Genomic DNA, 21,922 nt, shown 5'->3' with positions numbered 1-21,922 from the left:
ACTACTAGATGGTTATTTGAACTGCAATGTTATAGCATAATTATATATACGTTCATAAAGAATTGTGGCGTTTTAAAATTTTTTTTAAACAGCTACATTATTTGGGAGCTATAGATTTTAAAAATCCACAAATTTTGTAGTTTTTTAAATGAACTGGTGTCAAGCAGGAAGTGTTTGACAAATATAATCTAAAATTATTATTATTTTATTATTATTGTCATCTGGAATGTGTGACCAAGCATCATTTCAAGAAATCTAAAGGCATTTAAAACAATATTCTGCTTGACTTGTCCTGGGTATCTGATTTTTTTTACTAACTCTTGGTCCTTCTCACTCCCACATTCACACATAGTAGAGAGTAGAACCATCTATGTATGGAACAATCCTTAACAGCTGAGAATGAGGTTCAAATTCTATCAAAGTCCCCAAAGCACTTGGTGCAAGCTGACCCAAGGAAATTCTTGATGGACACTTAGATTAAAGGAGACTGTCATCCCCCACACACCCCCACCCCAAAAATCTGGCTTCACATAAGATATTTCAGTTCTAGGAGAATCTTCTTACATGAAAATACCCTTCTGAAGGAAAATAAATCTAGCTGGGTACTTTCCCAAGGAACAATTTTTCAGATACAAGCTACTCAAAACAGAGAAACCAATGAACATTTTAATTCTCAGTCTAAGTGAGTGAGCGATAAAGGACAACTATTTTGTCTAGTCAAATACAAATAAACTTGTCTGCTATTCATATTTATCTAATTTAATTAGCCACAGGTTCTGTCTTATACTTTATCTCCTTAAAGATTTTAAGATGAGAACACAAGTTTTAAGTTTCTTTCACTTTATTTCATCATCTGTGCACCACACTTGATTTTAGAGTAAAGGTTACCATCCTACCATGCTGCTTAATAGCAGCCATATTGTAAACTACTGAATATTTCAAAAATAAAAAGTGACACCCTGGAAATGTTCATTGAGAAAGGACGAGAAGCCCCGCTTCCTAGGAGGAATGCATAAAACTTGAAAGAAGACAAATCCCAATGGTACCTTCAGTACAGGTGAGTTTAGCAGGCATCTCTTCAGCAGGTCAAGAACTTCAAATGAAGAGAGCATTGTGGTTTATGTTTGGTGGCTCTTTCTGAGTAAATCTGCATCAATATCAAAGGCTTTTAATAAGCCACTGTTTGGCTAAGGCATATCCAGAGAAAATATCATTGGTGAAAGCAGGGGTGGTATACACTTACCTTCCCTACCGGTTCGCAAAATGTAAGCGCACGCACACCACCTCCACACATGTGCACAGCCCTCCACGCATGCACTTTTGGCGAAAAAAGGACCTAAATGAGATGCCATAGAGTCTGGGCGGGTGGGCGAGGCCACCTGGAATTTCCGCTACCGGTTCAGGCAAACTGGTCCGAACCGGTAGAATAGCATCTATGGGTGAAAGCTATCCAACTTCTCTTCAGAACCGAGTCTTAGTCTGTAGGTATAGGTTTAGTAAATTCAACTACACTAAGAAGACACCACAGCAGACCACCTGTGTGAACATTTCCTCCAATTAATGTCACAAGCTGCATTTTAGACTTTCTTTCCTTTAAACTTGCTTAGTCAGAAAACGAAGTCCCTTATTCTTTCTTGTATTGTTTCATGTGCTTTAGGATGCTGGCAGCAATTTCCATGTTATTCTTATTTTGGCCAAAATAATCAACAAATTGGCCATCAGGCCCAACAAGGTACATTATGATAGTGTGATCCACCTGCAAGAAAAACACACACAAAGAGATGAAGATAAGGTTGAAATTCTGAGATTAGATAATTTTGCTAAGCACTAAATTATTTCTGTGACTGAACTATTACCCAGTTCTAGATTTCTAATAAAGGCTTTAATAGGTAGTCAAGAAAGTACATACATATATGGTTCGAATCCCAGTAAAGGTATGGCTAGCTGATGAGAGCTAAATAGCTTGAAATAGATCTATACTAGTCTCCCTTTATTTATTTATCAGCACAAATAAAACACACACACACACACACACAAACACACACACACACACAAACACACACACACACACACACACACACACACACACATATATATATATATATATATATATATATATATATACACACACACACACATACATACATACATACATACATACATACATACTATGTGTGTATATATTCAGCAGTAAATATGAGAATACATTTTTTAAAGTGGAGCCCCGTACATCTGATGTTAAGACCACAAAAGCAGCCAAGCCCTATAAAAGAAGTGTGAGTGGGGAGGAATCCTACTATTTTGAACTGCTGGGTGTTTGGCAAAAGGTAGAACCAAGCTTTCCGCTTCATCTAAAAAGTAAGTAAAAATCCAGTATCAGACATCTTTTGTAAGGCACAAGAACAGTACTGAATTTCTTCGGGCAGGTCAAGAGCAGCAGCAAGAAGCCACTTTAAAAAAAAAACAAATTAAAAATAAAATACTATTTTTTCATCAGCAAACTATTCATTTTGGGCTAATCAAAGTGAGTGCTAGAACCTACAACTGACACCCTGGGGGTTTATACTTTAAAGTAAGCATAGGAATATTTAGGCTAATAAAAATGCCTATTTCAAACAACAAAGGCTGAAGTTATTCTGCATGGTACTTGCCTTTTATGGCCAATGTCATTTATTATCTGGCGCCCTCTCCTGTCTATCTTTTGATACTTGCCCATTTTTATCTTCCTTTAGGAAGATATCTGGCCTTCTCTAAGCCCAGAAGCTAAGCACTACTGGGCCTGCTGAGCAGTTGGATGGGAAACTATCAGTCCAGGTTGGACTGAAAAGCTGAAACAACGCCAAAGGTGGCAATGGGTTTGTATGCTAAAGTTGCATCAATATGTCACCAGAGTTATCAGTTGAACCATACTCTAAAATGTCTTCACTTTTTAAAAATACTTATCCAACTCTATATTAGAAAACATGTTCAAAATATAATGCCTAAAAAAATTCAAAGACTGATCCAGGCAGTTACCAAGAGTCAAGACTCAAAGGCATGCATGCATGCAGAAAGACACAAACCTGAACTGAATTTTTCAAATCCCAACACGGCCTTATTAAAAATTGCTATGAATACTGAAACCAACTTCAGTATCAAAGAGTAACATTTTCAGTTCTACTGTTGACAAGGTCCTTTCCGATTTATTTTTTCTTGCTCATGGTTAAAATAAGAAATGTTCCAACAAATGTTCCTCAACATAAAGAAAGATCACCAAACTGCAGCTTCCCATCAATCAGAAAAAATCACTTGACCAAACACTATCTTCTCACAAAGAAAGTCTTTTGTTTGGAACAAAGTACACAGTCACCTCCCATGTTTTCTATGATAATTGCCATTTCCATTTAGATCTATTTTGTCAACTTCATTCAGAAAAGTAACTCAGTTGTAGGCCAAACATTCTCAGCTCCCCTCCCAATGTTTTCCAATGTTTTGTATACTTCTAGGGCAGTTTTACTTACTGCTCATTCACACTTTGTTGATTCAGTGACCCATAAAGGGTCTCTCTCAGGCTAAAATCTTTACCCATTGATGGGAAAACACATACAAAATGTACTTACTATGTAATCATTATCATCATCTCTAGGACCTGGGCTGTAATAGACACGATAAGCTCGAGACACTTGATCAATCTGTTCTTTCGTACCGGTCAATCCAATCAACTTTGGTGAAAACTCTTGAAACATAAATAAAATCAATAAGATCCAATGGACCCAATCCAAAAGGGCAAAAAGTGAACTTGGTTTGAAGTGCAAGTCAAACTGGAGTCAATATAGAGGGTTCAATAAAAAGAAAGGCTAAATACCTTTAACATATTTGGCAATGGCTTCTTCATTGTCCCTCTCTGGATCAATGGTGATGAAGAGTGGAGTGACATTAGGCAAAGATGCGATCCTATCTGTCATTATAAAAGATAACACTTAATCCCCAAGCAATCAGCCTCAAGACTGTTTTTATGTTCAAGATTTTAATTCAATCCCCTGGATTAAATCTCTTGATAACCCTGAACACAAATACCTGTACCACTTCCCAATCTGTTCAACTATATACATAGACAGCTTCTCCCAGGTGTTGATTTAAACTTTCTATGTGTTTTGGTACATTTTGAGCAGACCTTGAGGGATAAGATGAATTTAGGGATAAGATTTAGCTTCCCTGAAGTCTCAAATAAAATCTTGGATGAAGGAGAGAATGAGGATGCATTTTTACAGATATTGGTAGTCTCAAATCCACTGTACTCTTTGAATACTGACAAACTGGCTAGGTAACACATTGTTATGGTATAAAGTTAAGGTTAGACAATAAGAAGTAGGATAAATGTACAATAAAAGGCAGGATAAAAGGCAAAATCTGAATGAATTTTTATGGTAGACTTAAATTTTAATTGCAGTTAGGATCAAGTTTTGCGACAAAGTGTATGGCAAATGTTTCACAGGTGATAAAGTGAGGTTAACATTAAAATTCCTGGAACTCTATTCTAAAAATGTAAGATGCAAGTGTGTTGCTATAGATTCTGTTAGTCTTGCTCTGATATTAAAGTTAGTAAAGGATATTGTCAATATCACCATTAAGTTAGTGTATTAGGATACACTGATATCTATACTACACCCAGTATGATGGTGAGTCTGAATTCTTTGTTTGTTCTAATCTTTGTTTATCAAGAGTATTATCAAAGTGGGAATTGCTACTGTATTACTCTTAGTGGGAAATCTTTATGGTTAGGTTAAATCTTACTATCAAGTTAGTAAGTTTCATTTGTTTACATTCAAAATGATCTATAGTAAAAATAAGTGTGGTTAATAATATTATGTTGAGTTTATATTTAATCTTAGACTGACATCAGGATTGAGTAGTCAGGCAACATTTTGGGGAAATATCTTTTTGGCCCACAAGATTTCCTTGAATTCTATTCAACAATAGCAAGAGAGTTGGGATCAGAGATAATTTTTATGAATAATAGTAGTTTAATGATCATATTGCAATTAGGATTAAATGATTGAGCACTAGTTAGGACAAATATTTTTTTTAAAAAAATATTTATTTTATTTATAATCTGATTGATTGACTGAACGGCTGATGACCTAGAGTGGAGTCAGAGTTAAGCATTTTTGAAATCTATGTGGAAAACTAGTGTGATAGTTTGAATTTTTATGGTAAGTGGATAGATTTTTCTTCCCTTTATTATTAAGCTTTTGGCAATGATTAGGCTTAAGCTAACAGAAGGGTGAAAATGCAGCTGAAAGGTTTAGTGACCAAGATGAGAAAAAGCTGCTCAAGTGTCAATTTCATTTAATCCAGCTGCAAGAAGATGCTCTTGTAAGGTGATTTTATGGACAAATAAAACAGTACACCACTGAGCTCTTTTTACTTTCTGTTTCTTATGCAGATTTCCTTTCTAAACATGGGCACCATGTCTTTACTCTCCTATACTATACATTTCCCTTTCATCCATGTTTGTTGAATATAGCCAAGTTTTAAATGGCTGTAAAATCTTTCTACACAGATTCTTTCCTCCTTTACTTTGACCTCCTTCCCATCACCCGCTCTCCATAAACTCTCTGGTAAGAGGGAGTGGTTTAAAAAGACCAAAATCATAAATAGGTAATTCTGAGTCGCAATCATTTCCTGGTCAAGGAAAGGATAGGCTGACTGTCTCACATAGAGAATTATTCCAGTAACTCTGGAGTTGGGTGGTGCCAAAATCCAATCAAATTAAAAGTTCAGGTTTCAGCAGGATTTACTTACCAACTTCATCCACTACTAGCATCATTTTTTCCAGTTCCTCTGGACAAATGTCAGGGCAATGTGTAAAACCAAAGTAGATTAAAACCCAGTGGCCCAGATAATCACGATCTGATTTTGGTTGTCCATGATGATCAACAAGTGAGAAAGGGCCTCCTAACAAAGGCTTTCCGACCGATCGGATACTCTCTCTCTCCATTGCTAAAATTTAATCACAAAATTAGATTATTTGCCTGGAACTTTGACAGAAGAAAATCTTAAGATTTCAACACAAATTCCTACACATACATTCCTAATTCTTCATCTTTTCTTTTCTTATCTGAGAGACAATTTAAAATGTGTCCCTTCTTAGAACCTGTTTGGGTTTGTTTTTGTTTTATCTATCATGGGGGTAAACGCTTCCAGTATCTTTCAAAATCTCTGCAGAAAATGATTTAAGATCACTTGTATTCTCTCTTGTTGGATTTAGATGCAGGGGCTTTAAGTAAGATAGCTTCAAACAGCATTTCAATAAATGATTGTACATTTTCTGCTTCAGCTGTGATTTTTGAAGGAATCAGTACAGCATCCCAATTTTACACTATAGCAGAGATTTTATCGCTTAGCATAACTTGGACGAGGAAAAAACCTTAAGATTTATGATACCTATACATGCGTAAATCAATTTAAGATAAGGACAATAAGCAGAAGTAAAAAAACTACGACACATGATCAAACAAATCTCAAGGTAGTTAAGAAACAATTATAATTATCAAAAATGTACACTTATTTGTAGCACTCCTTCATGTGCTTGGATCACAACTTTCATTCCTAGCCAAATCTAACACGTTTGGAAACCACCAATTTAGAAAAAAAATCAAAACCACCCAACAGCCACTATTGGGTATATATGCAATTCTTTGCACAACCTATCTCTACAAGGCAATAATAAAAAAAAACACAATAGGATGACTGCAAATAATACCTACCTGCTTGTTTCTCTTTCTTCAAATATTTCAGAAATCCTAGCAACCCTCCTCCAATCACAGCCGTGACTGCTAAACTCTTCCAAGTTACTGGCTACTGGGAAAGAACACAAAATGTTCATAAATAAATGCTTTCACGCCAACCCGAGCCCATTTTTCATATGAATGCTAATTGTGTGACGTCTCGTGGTCCATCCTTCCTTCTCCATGTGCTTTTAAATTTCTCCCCTATTTTGGGCTGAACCGAAATAGCCTGTATGAGGACACCCAAAGGCAAGATGGGGAAAAGAGGCGGATGGTCCCTTTTAAGTCCACCGATTCACATCACATGGATGGAGACTCTGCACCTTTGAGCAAGTTCAGCTGGAGAGGTGATTCGGCCAAGTGTCATTTTTGCAGCTTCGCAGAATGACAGACCCACAATCCCAACCGGAAGCACCCCCTTTGGCTAAGAAGGTGAGGCCAATTAACAATGAATAGTGACGAACATGTAAAGACTGGTTGCAAGGATTTGGATTTGCCTAGAGAAAAGAAGGACAACTAGGGATGACTTGATAGCCGTATTCCAATATTTTGAGAGGCTGCCACAAAGAGGAAGGGGTCAACTTATTTTTCAAAGCACTAGAGGGCAGGGCAAGAAACAATGGATGGAAAGTAACCAAGGAATTAAGGATAAATTTCTTAACAGTAAGGACAATTAACCATTGGAACAGCTTTGCCTCCAGACATTGTGGTGTTTCATCACTGGAGGTTTTTAAGAAGAAACTGGGCAGCAATTTGACTGAAATAGTATAGGATCTCCGGCTTGAGGTAGAACTAGAAGACTTCCAAGGTCCCTTCCAGCTCTATTCTGATTAAGATTAAGGGTGCGCGCAAAGCGAAGGCCTCTCCCCGCTGCCCGGCGCTCGCATCAGCTCTCGGCTTCTCTCACCCTGACCTCTACAGCCGGAAAGCCTCACCCCAGGTTTCTTGAAGCCCTTCTGCCTGATCGTGGGTGGGGTGACCAGGGACCGAACAGGATAGCAGCGCCGGAAGCAACAGGGTGGAAACGCTGGACGCTTGCAAAGGGCGAGCGAGACCAGGCGAACCCGCATTGCTCCCGCCATCCTCGTTTCTCTGCCTCCACGAAATAGCACGCCCGGCTTGAATTTCCGGGAGAGACCGGCGTCCTGGCCCTGCATTGGCTTCAAAACTGTCACATGGCGTCCCGTAGACTCCGATGACTGCAAGAAGCGCTTGTGTTTCCTTTTAGGCTGCCTACGTTTTGTATGAAGAAGCGGGTCCCTTTGAAACCCAGTCCTTGTCGAAGTTCTTATTTACTGCTGCTCGTTCGCCTGTCTAATCGAAATCACAATAGACGAATTTAAAGGAATTAAGGCGGCTTTGGAAAGGAGAGGGGTATTATCAGTCCAGGCATTATTATTATATACTTTATTCATTAAATATGAAACTCAGTCAATTGAATTTCATGTTTAATGAATAAAGTATATAATAATAATATTAAAGCCTCGACTGATTATTATTATATTGTTATGTTGTTGTTGTTGTTGTTGTTGTTAATCTCTTAGAGGGATGGTGACCTCTTTCTAAATTCTTTTGAGTAGTGGTAATACTAGTAAGAAAGTTGGAGGAATCCCGACTTTTCATTCCGTTTGAAAACAAGTGGATTACAAGATGATTTTTCAAGGGTTTTTATATTGGAAAAAGTCCATCTTTTCAACTTAAAACAAGCGTGGCGGGGGGGGGGGGGGGAAAGACCCCGAGTACATCCATTGCCAACCTGCCAAGCATTGATTTGGTGGAAACAAATTAAGGCGAGTTTAAGCCTAGCTTCCAGCCTTTCTCGATTCCCACCCAATTTACCAATCGCCCACTTCCGACCGGGAAGAAGGGGTGGGGGAATAACAGGCTGGGAAAGAACCGGGGACGCTCTTTGCAGCACTTAAGAGTAGCTCCCGCAACGCCGCTCAATTTACAGGTATAGCTCTATGGCGAAGGAAATGAAATCACTTCCGTCGGCATTTTTAATCCTTTTTTTTTTAACTGGAGGCGGGGGGGAGGGGGAATCCACTCTGAAATGTCAAGTGAGGTGAGCGGGACGGATCGCTTGTATCCAAAGTAACCATACTTTAGGTTCAGATGTAAGACTAACAGAAACCTTTGTGCGGGTGTCTAATTGGAAATCTTCAGATATTCATTCTTGGAAAATGTAAGTAATTTGTAGCACTTTTGACCCAGAGGGTTTTCCTACTCTGTTGCAGAAAAGGAAAAGAGGAAAACAGAATAAAAGTTCCTTGGTTAACAGCACACCAAAGGCTTCCCCAAATCTAGGTTTGGGATCTGTTTGAAGGAACGTCCAACCTGATATTTCCCAGGATTTTTACAATTGCCACAATCCTCACCACTATGCTTGTCTGGAGATGATGAAAACATCTATATATGTAGCTAAAGGTTTATTATCATAACGGTCACACAGTCAGCCAGATGTTTGTACTGAATTTGGCATTTTTTTTAACCCACCAATCAATCTGGTCTACCAAGGACCTAGGATAGGCAGATGTTGTTGTCTGTGGTACTATATTGGAAGACATAACATGACAGTATGTAATCACATTAGCTATAAGTTATTAGCTATCCCAGACTTTGATAATGAAGACTGCTAACGTGTATTTACCTACGGTAGAAGTAGAATTATGTTCAGTTGCTACTCATTCATGAATATATCCATGCTATGAATATATCCATGGCAATAATACTTTGCTATTGTCTTCTTCCACAATATTGTACAGTATACATTGCTTTCGGTTTCCAGACTAACCTAAGGCTTTGATCTTTTCCGGTGCTCCCATCCTAGTACTAATCTACTTTTTTTAAAAAAATCAACTACAGATAGTCTTCTGTTTATGACTGTTGGTTTAGTGACAATTCAAAATTAAGATGACACTGAAAAAATCTGATTTTGACTGGTTTTCACAATTATGACTATCAAAACATCCCCAAGATCATGAGATCAACATTTTGGCACATGGCAACTGGCATGTACTAACAACAGTTGCAGGGTCCCAAAATCACATGGTTGCTATTTGTGACCTTTCCAGAGAGCTTCCAACCAGCAAAATCAATGAGAGAAGTCACATTCCTTTCTCTTTTTATTAGTTTATAACATAAAATATAAAAACAAATAATAGGAAAAATAGGAGAGGGAAAGAACGGGAAAAGTGTAGAAAAGAAGGGAAAAGGAAAGAAAAAGCATTGACTTCCGATTCCCTTTGGTGCAGTAGAATAAGATAATAACATCAAGATTCCACCTTTTTACTTTGAAATAATATTATAAACTAGCTATTTCTGTATCAACAAATCTATCTAATCAGTAAAACCCAAAATCAACATTTCATCCCCCCCCCTTGCTTCCAACAAGGAAAATCAATGAGAAAAGTTATATTTCTTAATAACTGCATGATTCACTTAATGACAGGAAAAATGTCATAAAATCAGGCGTGACTCACTAAACTACCTGTAGTGCTGCTTCCTACTTGGCCACATAGTATTAGTGACAGTGTTGTGTTCTTAATAGGCATATGCAGACTTCTGCTGAATATGGTTTTCCCAGTTTAAATTATTGGTTTGACAGAATGCAAATTAATAAGATTGCAAGTAGTTTTCTTATATAAATCTGAGAGAAAAAGAACTGTATATGAATGCAGTTTTAATTTGTGTCATTTCAAATATATTCTATCTTTATGAAATACGATTTGCTGAAAAGATCATCAGGTCCATCAAAAACTGTAAAGCATTCCTACAGACTTGCATGTTACCTCACCAAATACTTATCATCCAAACAATTCATAAGTTCTTTTTTTCCTTCTCTTAGTTCTAAGCAAGACTTTTTTGCAAAATGGATGCAGGATCCACAAGAACAACACCTGAAGCGCTCTTCTCCTTTGGAATCATAGCAGACATTCAATATGCTGATATAGAGGATGGCTATGATTTCCTGGGATTCAATAGGAGATATTACAAGCATAGCCTATGTTCTCTCCAGAAGGCAATTGAAGATTGGAACCTAACTGAGGTTCAGTTTGTAATACAGCTTGGGGACATCATTGATGGCTTCAATGCCCAACATAAGACATCAGAGAAAGCACTGCAACAAGTTATGAAGGAATTTAAGAAACTCAATGCACCAGTCCATCACATATGGGGCAATCATGAATTGTATAATTTCAGCCGGAATTATCTTATGGAATCTGAACTGAATACCAAGTACTTAGAAGACCAAAGTTTGTTTAATAACTTTATCAGAGAACAGAGCTCCACAGAAAATCCAACTACAGAATTCTATTATGCATACCAATTTTCTCCAATGCCTAAATTTCGATTCATTCTTCTTGATGCATATGACTTAAGTATTCTGGGGAGGGAAACATCAACCAAAAAATATAAAGAATCTCTACAGCTGCTACAAGACAAAAATCAGAATGAAAATCTGAATAGTCCACTAGGTATTATATTCTGCTGAACATAATTGTTGCACATTTTTATAGTCATAGTCTGGGAAAGCTGGTTTTGTATGGATGAAAAAATTGCTATTACCTCCATATATTATTTTAGGGAACTTTTAGGGAGTTTTAGGAAACTACTCATGTTACATCTGTCATACCAAGTTTTATGATAATCTTAACACGAACCCATTTACTATAGGACCACTTACTATCATAAGTGGATAGTAAGAGCACTTAACTGTCATACGTGGTCTTATTTTCTTGATATTCCTTTAAACTATATGGAAAGGACATCACCCCCATGGAATCTTCATTTCGGAATGCCAACTTTTTCACACAGAAAGCTAGGCAAATTTATGTAATCTCTAATTAGGAAAGTAGTACATCTATATTTAATACCTACAAACACTGATGTGTTCTGTATAATTGCCATAGTATTAATATTATAATATTTTCAATTATTAAATTGTAATTTATTAATTTGTATGCAACCTGATTAAAATATCAATAGAGGCAATGACATATTTCTACCTCCAGGAAACTCAGTTGAAGCAAACTTTTTAAATCCCGTTTTCTTCGTTTACTAGGCTTAGTTTGATCCTTTAAAGTGAGGGACACCTTGCTTTTAATACACATTTCTGGAATTGGCAATTATTCATTCATTCTTCATAAAAAGTTCATTTTAAACTACAAATATTGGCATGTGTCTTTGTGGTACTGCTACATGACCATAATAAAAATTGTTGCTTGTTATATAGCTTCCCATCAATTTTTTTTCAGGGCTTGCTGAATGCAATTTTGTACAGTTCAATGGTGGATTTAGTCAAGACCAGCTGGACTGGGTTGATAAAGTTCTTACCTATGCTGATGAGAATCAAGAGAGAGTTGTGATTGCAGGTATGGCTGTACTTTTAATAATTAATACTATTGGGGACAGAATAAAATAATCTTAATATCTCTGGTTTTACCATTCTGACTGGTGATGTGTTCTCTGCTGGTTTGGACTGTTTGCTGCCTGAACTGAACTGTGAATGTTTGGAATACTTCAGGGAAGGAAAGAAGGTGGGAAGATCAAGAGATAGCAGACCAGTGGGATACACTTTACTGGGACACCAGCAACAGTTATAGTTAAAGAGGCAGAGAGGACATAACAGGAAAAATTGGGGGCAGGCTTGCCTCTCACCGCTTCCCGGGAACTGCATAGTAGAGAAAGGAAGTAATAAGTACTTATTCATTTAGGAAATTTATTTGCCACCCATCTTGTATCCAACTGTTGGCAGCTTACAGCATGTTAAAGCAGAAAAGACATTAAAATCAACATAGTACATAGTACATAAATCCATTAACAATTTGTTAATTCTCTACCTGCATTTCCCGAGTTTTTGGCTACTGACCTGACACAGACCTAAACATGTAAATGAGTTTTGAGTTAAAACAACAATTTTTCACTTACATCTATATTACTAGTTCTGAGAAGTTCTCTTTCTTGAATCTGATTTAATGCACCTAAATGAAGACACGTAACAACAGACTGTGACCCAAGAGAGAATAAACAAATATTCCATTATTTATTATTTTGCATCTTGCAATCTAAGCTTTCCCAAAAAGGGGGAAAAAAATGGAAAAGGAGCCTGATTACTTTTACTGTAATTTTCCAATATTGCTTCTTCTGAACATTTTAATAATTAGAAGTTTAAATCAATATTTACCTGTAAATTGTAAATTATGTAAATTGTAAAAAAAAAAAGTCTAGTTCTGCATTTACTTGTCTGTCAGATAACAAAGAATTCCAAATATTGTCAGAGCAAGTGTTTTACTCTTGTGATTTCAATACCCCTACGCTGAATTGTATTCTTTAATATTCCATAAGTATTTGGGTATTAGTCCCATGTTACACACTGGAAGGCAATGTAAGAATTGGCAGCTTTCAAGTTTACATAAGGAACTAAGATTTTAGCGGAAGATATCAAATTTTAGTGAGAGCCTGTAGAATGATATACTATTGTAGATTTCATGTGCGGACAAAAATGATGGTATTTCATTTATTTTGAGTGCATTTATTCTCAATGCATTTATTCTTGTATTGCAGGACACATACCCATCAACCCGGACTGTACAAGCAGTATTTGCCTGGCTTGGAATTATAAAGATGCCCTTGCTGTCATTCATTCACATCACTCTGTAGTATGTTTTCTTGGAGGCCATCTTCATTATGGTGGTTACTGTCTAGATTTTCATGGAGTCCATCACCTGACACTTGAAGGGATTATAGAAACTCCTCCAGAAAGCAATGCTTTTGGAACTATATATGTCTATAATGACAGACTGGTGTTAAAGGGAAATGGAAGAATTCCAGATAGGGAGATGTATTACAAAGATCATCCACGCAAGTCTTCATTTTAAGTACTATTGTGTTCGTGGGTTAGAAATTGTTATTTTTCCAATTGTTTTTAATTAAAACACAGTTTTAATATCTGATAGTGAATAAAACTATGAGAGACACTGTATTTTTTTTAAAACAACAATAACAAAAGGTCCTATTAAAATGAATTTATCTCATAGTATGTTGTAGTAACTATTTGTCAAAAGTTTACTTTCACATGTTTCCTCTTTGGAGAATTACACTATCAACTTTAAGTCTCACATGGAAAATGAATGGAAGCTCTGTTCGTTGATTTGAAGATTGGAAAATTAATATGTTGGATTGACATCTGTAATCTTGGAATAAAATAACGTTCTATTTAAAACACTTCCTACCATTATGCTTCTCGTTTTTCTCTCTCTTGAAATGATACCACCACTTTAACTGAAGAATAAATTCCTGACTAGAAGAATGGAGAATGAGACTGTCAAACTCATATACTCTGTTCAATTAAAAATGAGTTGTAGAATTATCTACATCCAATTAGATGTATGGATTTATTGACCAAAACACAAAAAGTGCTAACAACGGAAGTTCTTGCTATTCCACATCAATATTAGAATCACTATATTTGAGCTGCAAAAAGCCAGACAGTACTGGCCAAAGAAAATAGTTTTCTAGGTCTATTGCAATCTCATATAGTTATCCAAATATATGTAGTCCAGATATGATGGCTCTCTATAAAACACAGAGTCTTAAAACAACTTTTGTGAAGAATAATTTAGAGAAATGAGCCTAGCACTACATCAAACGCTTCTCCAAATTTTAATCTACAACTTATTAAATGAGCCGCCGTGGGGCAGTGGTTAGAGTGCAGTACTGCAGGCTACTTCTGCTGATCACAGGCTGCCAGCAGTTTGGCAGATTGAATCTCACCAGGCTCAAGGTTGTCTCAGCTTTCCATCCTTCTGAGGTCGGTAAAATGAGGACTCGGATTGTTGGAGGTAATGTGCTGACTCTGTAAACCGCTTAGGGATGTAAACTAGTGGGCTCCGGTTTCAACGGGGCCCAGCGTCCACCACATGAACATGCACAGTGCACGCATGCGTACTTACCGTCGGTGATGCCTCTGTGATGCTCCAGCTGCTCAGCGGAGCATCGCGCAGGCGCCATATGCTCCATGCTAATGCATGGAAGCCCCAAAGAGCTCAAATACAGGTAAGGATGGCAGGCGGGCGGGCAGGTCCTCTGGAGCACAGGACCGGAACGGTGCTCCCAGCAGGCACTAGTATGCCCGTACCAGGGAATACTGGTCATAACCCACTACTGGATGTAAAGCACTATGAAGTGGTATATAAGTCTAAGTTCTATTGTTAAATGAAATATGCCATGTTATGGATTAAGAATTGTGTCAACCTGCAAAATGATTTCAGCTCAAGCATACTTGCTTCTGCTTTGTTTCTTGATTGCCCTTCAAGGGGAGTAGTAACTATTAGTAACTAGACTTAGGAATGTGGTACCTCAGCTGGCTAGCCCTAACATCTACCAGCCGGCATGAGAACCAAGGTTACGTCAACGGACACCTGTTGAAGTTGGGCAGGAATCCACATCTGGACTGATTGGCCCATGTGACCTGAGAGACAAAGGGGAGTAGGGAGGTCTCATTCTTTTAACTATCCCTAAGCGTGGGAATAATTTAGAGCTAGCTTCACCTTTCTAAGTGCAGATATGATGTACTCAATAAAGGATTTCTTGAACCTGAACAAAGTATCAGAGTCCTGACTTCCCGAAATTCATTACTCAGAACGACGACAAATTGTATGTTAATCATCCAAATAGTGCAGATGCATGTAGAGAAGCTTGGATGGAATTTCGGAGACACCGGATACATCTTATCAAATTATTAATATATTTATTTACATTTCATAATTACATACAACATATAGGTATTTCAGTAATGTCTGGCTTCAGTCCTGTGGCTTCAACATGAGGCACAGAGGCACTTTCAGCCCAAGCCCTTGCATGTATCAAGAGCACACAATCAGTAAAATGGAAATCATTAAACAACTAGCCTTAAAGCAGTTGAAAACAAAGGTCATAATCCACAGAGTTCAGTTTTCTGGATTTTCAGTCTTCAGAAGCACTTTAGAGAAACTGGTCTTTACTGGAAGTAATTAGCCTTAATTGTGGTTCCTGTTCATTTGGCAGCAGTACAGAAAACTTCTGAAGTAATGAAAACACCTGATGCTTTCCATTACTTAAATAACAGTTTTACAGTGAGATGGCCATGATGCTCGCATTTCTGTATTCACATAGATGTATAACCACATTACAAAAGGAGAAAGACAAAGAAAAATTGCAACGACCAAATGAAATCCACCCAGGGAATTTCTGGAAAGAAACAGGCAGAGTTTGCTGAAATACAATCCAATTCAAGCCAATTAACAGGAACTCAGAAATATGAATTATTCTTGATTTGGTAAATGTACATTGACATGATTTTTGCAACTGATAAAGAAGTTATATAGATAATCATCACTTAGTAACCACAATTGGGTCTGGCAACTCTACCACTACATTAGAATGCCAGTCTCCCCACTCAACTACTTGAGCAAAATTCGGTTCTCTATGCTAAATACATATCAAGGACTAAATAATTTGCTTTTCTCTTTAAAAGAACTTAATCTCCAATTATAATAAGACCGCAAAGATCAATCATCCTTGGCACAGGATTATAATATATTGGTCAGGGTAAGTACAAGTTTTCAATGTATTACTAAGCTGGAATTGGCAAGTTAAAAGACTTACTTGGCTGAATTACGACAAAGGCTCATCCAGGCAGTAACAATCACCAGACCAAATAACTCCCTGTTTTTAATCCAAGACAACTGTGTAAGTTACACAAAATTGATCCCACAAAACAAACTATATGCAAAGAAAGACTTTTTAGGCAAGAGGTATAAGCATTTTACTTGACTTGGGCACTATCCAATCAATGTCATACATTCTTACATTAAAACATATATATGTGTGTATGTATGAATGTGTGCGTGTGTACATATATATATATATATGTATGTATGTATGTATATTTGTGTGTGTGTGTGTGTATGTGTATGTATATATATATATATATATATATATATATATATATATATATGTATGTATGTATGTATGTATGTATGTATGTATATGTATATGTATATGTATATGTATATGTATATGTATATGTATATGTGTGTGTGTATATATATATATATATATATATATATATATATATATATATATATATATATATATATATATGAATGATGATTGGTTATAGTCTGGTAACATTCAACATCTTCGTGATAAAATATGACATTCTATTAAAAACATAAAAAACTAGAGAAGAGCAACAAAGATGATTAGGGGACTGAAGGCTAAAATATATGAAGAACAGTTGCAGGAAATGTGTATGTCTAGTTTAATGAAAAGGACTAGGGGAGACATGTTAGCAGTGTTCCAATATCTCAGGGGTTGCCACAGAGGGAGTCAAACTATTCTCCAAAGCATCTCAGGGTAGAACAAGAAGCAATGGGTGGAAACTAATCAAGGAGAGAAACAACTTAGAACTGAGAAGAGATTTCCTGACAGTTAGAACAGTCAATCAGTGGAACAGCTTGCCTCCAGAAGTTGTGAAAGCCCTAACACTGGAAGTCTTTAAGAAGATGTTGGATAACAATCTGTCTGAAATGGTATAGGGTTTCCTGCCTAGGCAGGGGGTTGGACTAGAAGACCTCCAAGGTCCCTTCCAACTCTGCTATTGTATTATTGTAGATTAAATAGCAACTACAGACGAACCTGAAAAAATATGTATGTGCACCATTAAAAAAATCAGACTATGTTCAATGCTTTGTATCAAATGTTACAAAGCTCAGATTGCAGGATAAAGTTTTCTAGGATTTCTTTCTATTAATTCTCTTGGCACATCAAAACATATCATGTGTCTCAGAAATTTTGTTCTAGGAATTTCAAAGCTTTAAATCATTCTAATTCCTTAGATCTAGGGTAGCTTAAGGATCTCACAAGTGTTAAGAATGAGAACAATGGTGATCATGAAAATACGAATTAATGCAGAAAAGATCTCATTACTTACCTGCCTTCTTCCTCGTGCAAGATGTTACTTTGAGCAGTAGTCAACAAGGAATATCCCAACACAGCAGAACCCACAACACAAGCAGTTGAATGTAGATCTGATATACTCCTCCACACAATGTTATCTGGAAAATGTGGTGAATTATTTGTACAAATCACAATGGAATTTGTACATTGAATTTATTTGTCTTGATCAATCTTCAAGACCCTTCAAACAACAATTGCAGAGAAAAAATTCTTTAGATTTGGGATTTACTGCATATAATCAAATCATCAAACAAGAAGAGCATTTTTCATGCATGTTGAAATATCTAAAACAGCTGTATTTTGAAATTTTAAAATATAGGAGATACTGAAAAGAGAGAGTAGCTAACAGGCCCCATTAGATACAGCTAACACATAAGGAATTGAGCATATAGTATGAAATCTCAAGGAAGTTAGTCAGCATATGGTAGACTTCTTCATTCCAAAAAGAGAAAGAATGGAAGAAGAGAATATAAAAAATGATAAGATTTCAATTGATTTTGAATACGTCGATTAAAACATCTAAACATAACAAAAATATATGCAAGATATATATAGACCTTAATAGAAAAGCTAAACAACACATGGATTTACACAATATAGATCTCAAATGTGAAAGAAATAGAATGCTAGGCATATAGAATGCTGCCTTTTCAACCAAAGAATTGAAATATGCTCTATTCTCTGCTCTGCTTTTATCCTCACAAAAATCCCATGAAATTGATTAAACTGAAAGCCAGCAATGATTTAACACCTAAACTCACCATCTCTATGTCCAATTATATTGTTTTCAATATCACAACTGTGAGGATTTCTTTTAAAAAAGGAAAGGAATTGAGTTATAAATAATTATAACTATCAACTATATTCCAAAAAACATCTAACAAAAATAGAATAATGTACTAGCATTTTACAACTTTATGATTTCAATGTTCAATATATTGCCTAGTAATATTTTACAATCACATATAAGTTCATGGTTTAAGAATGTAGTTAACAAGGTTTAGTTAACTAGATGGGGCAAAAAGGTTATTTCTAAATAATCAAAAAGCAAAGAAGAGATGAGTACGTAGAATCTATCATTAGAAGAGTGATCTCTTTTGCCCAATAATACTATACCTGTGACTGATGGATTAAGGCTTATTACCAGTGCAAGACTTGCTGGCACAGAGTACACAACCTAAGAGTGAGATATATTAAATGCATTTTATAAATAAATGATGATAGAAAAAAGGAAAATGGAAAGTGTTCAATCCCAAAACCTAGATAAATACACAAGTCCCAAAATTGCATCCCCAGGAGAGCTAGGAAAGTTGGAAAGCTGTATTTTATTGTCTAAGGAAAAAAGACCTTAGAAGAGCAAAAAAGCTCCATTGTGCTTAGAGGCCTTTTAAACCATTGACGTTTCACAAAAAAATGTTTTACCAAAGAAACCACGCACCATCGAACAGACCTACCCAATTGAACGTGATGATCACAGGTGAAATTATTATTTCTTATGAATGTTTTGTCTGCTTGGGGAAACAATCAGTCCATGTGGAGAAGTAGACTGCATATAGGAGAACTGTAATTTAGATGTCATGTTCAGTTTTGTTATTAGTAATTCAAGTTCATTTCATAGTATTTGCACCATTAGAAGCAGATGCAGTATACCAGCTGTGAACTCTTAAGGAAGCTCTAAATTAGGTTGCTTTACGAATGGTTAGCTTTGAAAATTGTTCAGCAATGGCAGCAAAAGTGCAATTACAGTTCTTATTGTGCAAGTGCACAACAGGACGATATTTTGCTCATTCGTGTACGGCAGCCTTTGATAATAAATAAAATCTATTTACTTACTAGTGGCATGCATTTAATTTGAAATTTCAGTATAATAATTGAAAAACCATCTTTTGCCATTTAAGTTCCTGCCCCCAGATGCCATTATTAATTGCTTTTAGGCCCAATTTTGTATTTATTCTACATGCAGCAGGTGGCAGCATCTAACCAATCATGGCTGATCTCTGATCTGGTCTGATAAGCACCTTAATAAAGGCGGGATTAAAAAAAAAGTACTACCCCAGCAAAAGTGTTAGGACATAATGTTAGGGACGAAACCATATCTATACTCACTATCCAAAGTCCAGGATCAGGATCATTGATCTGCAACAAATAAAGTAAAAAATCATTGCTATAATCATGCTTTGATATTGAATAGCACATAAAATCAAAATCCTTCAAGATGAACCATAAATCACTGTTGTGGCCCGGCAGGAGCCCTTAGAGCTGCTGCCAGACTCCGACAGCGAGGGATCTTATGAGTTGGCTGGACAGGGTGTCAACTCCGAGCAAGGCGAGGAGAGACTGGTTGGCCATCAGGTGGCAAGGCGAGGAGAGACTGGTTGGCCATCAGGTGGCGGCAGAGCATTGGATCAAAGGGAATGTTCCTGAAAGTATTTGGGAGTTGTATCAAGAGGCAAGCAGGCTTAGGTCTACTCAGCATAAAGGACAAAGGAGGAGATACAGGAGATGATTGCGAGCAGCTGTTGCTCATTGGGATCCTCGCCTGAGTATAAAGCAACTGCTGGTGCCACGCCCTGGTTGCAGAAGTCAATGTTTCGTTCCCTTTCGTTTTTGTTCTAGTCAACGTTCTCCGTTCGTGTGCAACCATCGAGAAAAACACTTGGATAAGTGACTTGATTTATATAATCCTGTTTTCCATCGAGAAAAGCACTTGGATAAGTGACTTGATTTATATAATCCTGTTTTGTAGGTGTTTATGAGTTAGGACTTTTGCCAGAGCATTTATCTGTGTTTATTTTGGGCTCACAGCCAGCAAGAGCTGGGACTGATAAAAACATTCCTTTGAACGTTCTGTTTGGCTTTCGTTTCTGAATGGGCAAGGTGGGGGTCAGAACAAATCACTATCAGCTTTCCTTGCTCAATCTGTGGAAGACTTACTAGAGATCTTTTGTCATTGATAAAAGATCACCAGCAAAAGTTATTTCTTGAAAACTACATGAGGACTGGAAAGAAACTGCAAACCTCTAAGAATGGGCTCCTTTTTTGACGTTTACAGTCAAACTGTGTGCACCCTGTGACAAATCTGACTGATGCCAACTCAATGGTGGCTCCATCACAGTCTGCAGTATTCATTTTAAAAAGCAATATCAAATCACCTTCAAGTTGTGTTTGAAACTTGGTGACTACAAGTTTCCATATAGTTTCTTAGCAAGAATGCACACCAAATACTTTTTGGGGATTTTTCAGGTGACAAATTGTGGATAGGGATAAAATAGCAGGATGGTGGCAAAAGAAGCTGATTTGAAACTAGACTGAAAAAAAGCTCGCCCGCCCTCCATTAATATGTCCACTCGCTACGTGATCCATCCCCAAGATAAATGAGTGAGAAGCAAAGGAGCTTTTACATATCTTGAGTGTTGGATTAAGGAGAAAAAATCTGCTTTGGGGCCATTCCAGCCTCGCTCTTGGAGGGGAGAGGAAATGAAGCCAATTCTGCAAAAGGAGGGGGGAAATGGTATTTTCAGCTGGATAAATGGGGAGAGACCCTTACCTGAGCAGCTAAGGTCACCGGAAAGTCCAAGATTGGAGAATAGACCGGCACATCGAAAAATATCTCAGAATAAGAACTTGGCAAATCACTTTCTTATTGTTGCCAAGATAATTACAGGGACGGGCGATGCTTCCAAGAGTGGCCAGGAGTTGGAAGTCTTGACAGTTTACGCTTTTAAAGTGGCTTCTCTTGCGAAGCTTTCTGTGGAGTTTACGCCCCCGTCTCTTTTCGCCGCTCGAGTCGACGGAGGAACGGGCGAAGAGGAAACTTTCCCTTCTCTTGCGATCTCATTACTCGAGTCTTTCCCCAACTTGGGATCCTTTCAGGTTCTGCCCCTCGGCCACTGAGTTCTCGCCTGCGCTACTGAAGAGATTAAACTGCCCAGCTCCCGCGCACCCTTTGTCCCTCTCAACAGAAATACTCATCCAGCCCAGCCAGACCTGAACGGCTCCAGCCAGCCCGAAGAAGACGGCCATGATCAGGTTGCTGAGCCTCCAAAGCCGGCTGGCACCCGGGAGAGGCGGCGAAGCAAAACACTCAGTCTCCATTGCCCGGAATTACGACTTGCTTTTTCCAGCCCGCCCCGCTGGGTATACGCGGC

At 37.4% G+C, this 21,922-nt stretch overlaps 3 protein-coding genes across 5 annotated transcripts; 1 reads left to right on the top strand and 2 right to left on the bottom strand.

Moving 5' to 3' along the window:
- Positions 1-823: 823 nt before the first annotated feature.
- On the bottom strand, positions 824-7,893 carry SCO1 (synthesis of cytochrome C oxidase 1). Its single transcript, XM_014058818.2, has 6 exons — positions 7,706-7,893; positions 6,750-6,840; positions 5,785-5,982; positions 3,845-3,937; positions 3,600-3,715; positions 824-1,756 (listed from the first exon to the last, which is right to left on the bottom strand). The coding sequence occupies exons 1-6, from the start codon at positions 7,850-7,852 to the stop codon at positions 1,625-1,627; spliced, it is 777 nt and encodes a 258-aa protein (XP_013914293.1). The 5' UTR covers positions 7,853-7,893; the 3' UTR covers positions 824-1,624.
- A 596-nt stretch (positions 7,894-8,489) lies between these two features.
- Positions 8,490-13,807, top strand: ADPRM (ADP-ribose/CDP-alcohol diphosphatase, manganese dependent). 2 transcript variants are annotated; one of them, XM_087709833.1, is made up of 4 exons: positions 8,490-8,724; positions 10,618-11,248; positions 12,029-12,145; positions 13,338-13,807. In XM_087709833.1, the coding sequence occupies exons 2-4, from the start codon at positions 10,642-10,644 to the stop codon at positions 13,649-13,651; spliced, it is 1,038 nt and encodes a 345-aa protein (XP_087565959.1). In that variant the 5' UTR covers positions 8,490-8,724; positions 10,618-10,641; the 3' UTR covers positions 13,652-13,807. The 2 variants fall into 2 exon arrangements, with proteins under 2 accessions (XP_087565959.1, XP_013914283.2); XM_014058808.2 differs by lacking the exon at positions 8,490-8,724 and adding an exon at positions 8,735-8,955.
- Positions 13,808-15,685: 1,878 nt separating this feature from the next.
- On the bottom strand, positions 15,686-21,922 carry TMEM220 (transmembrane protein 220). 2 transcript variants are annotated; one of them, XM_014058819.2, is made up of 6 exons: positions 21,762-21,922; positions 19,881-19,910; positions 18,891-18,951; positions 17,749-17,872; positions 16,419-16,478; positions 15,686-16,025 (listed from the first exon to the last, which is right to left on the bottom strand). In XM_014058819.2, exons 1-6 carry the CDS (start codon positions 21,867-21,869, stop codon positions 15,869-15,871), a joined length of 540 nt encoding a protein of 179 aa, XP_013914294.2. In that variant the 5' UTR covers positions 21,870-21,922; the 3' UTR covers positions 15,686-15,868. The 2 variants fall into 2 exon arrangements, with proteins under 2 accessions (XP_013914294.2, XP_013914295.2); XM_014058820.2 differs by having other exon boundaries at positions 15,686-16,001.

Source organism: Thamnophis sirtalis, unplaced genomic scaffold (assembly GCF_051295495.1).
Source record: "Thamnophis sirtalis isolate CommonGarterSnake01/CBP01778 unplaced genomic scaffold, rThaSir2_p1.2 scaffold_3, whole genome shotgun sequence".
Taxonomy (NCBI): Eukaryota; Metazoa; Chordata; class Lepidosauria; order Squamata; family Natricidae; genus Thamnophis; species Thamnophis sirtalis.
The sequence above is the reverse complement of the archived record's forward strand: the minus strand, read 5'-3'. Positions and strand labels throughout refer to the sequence as shown.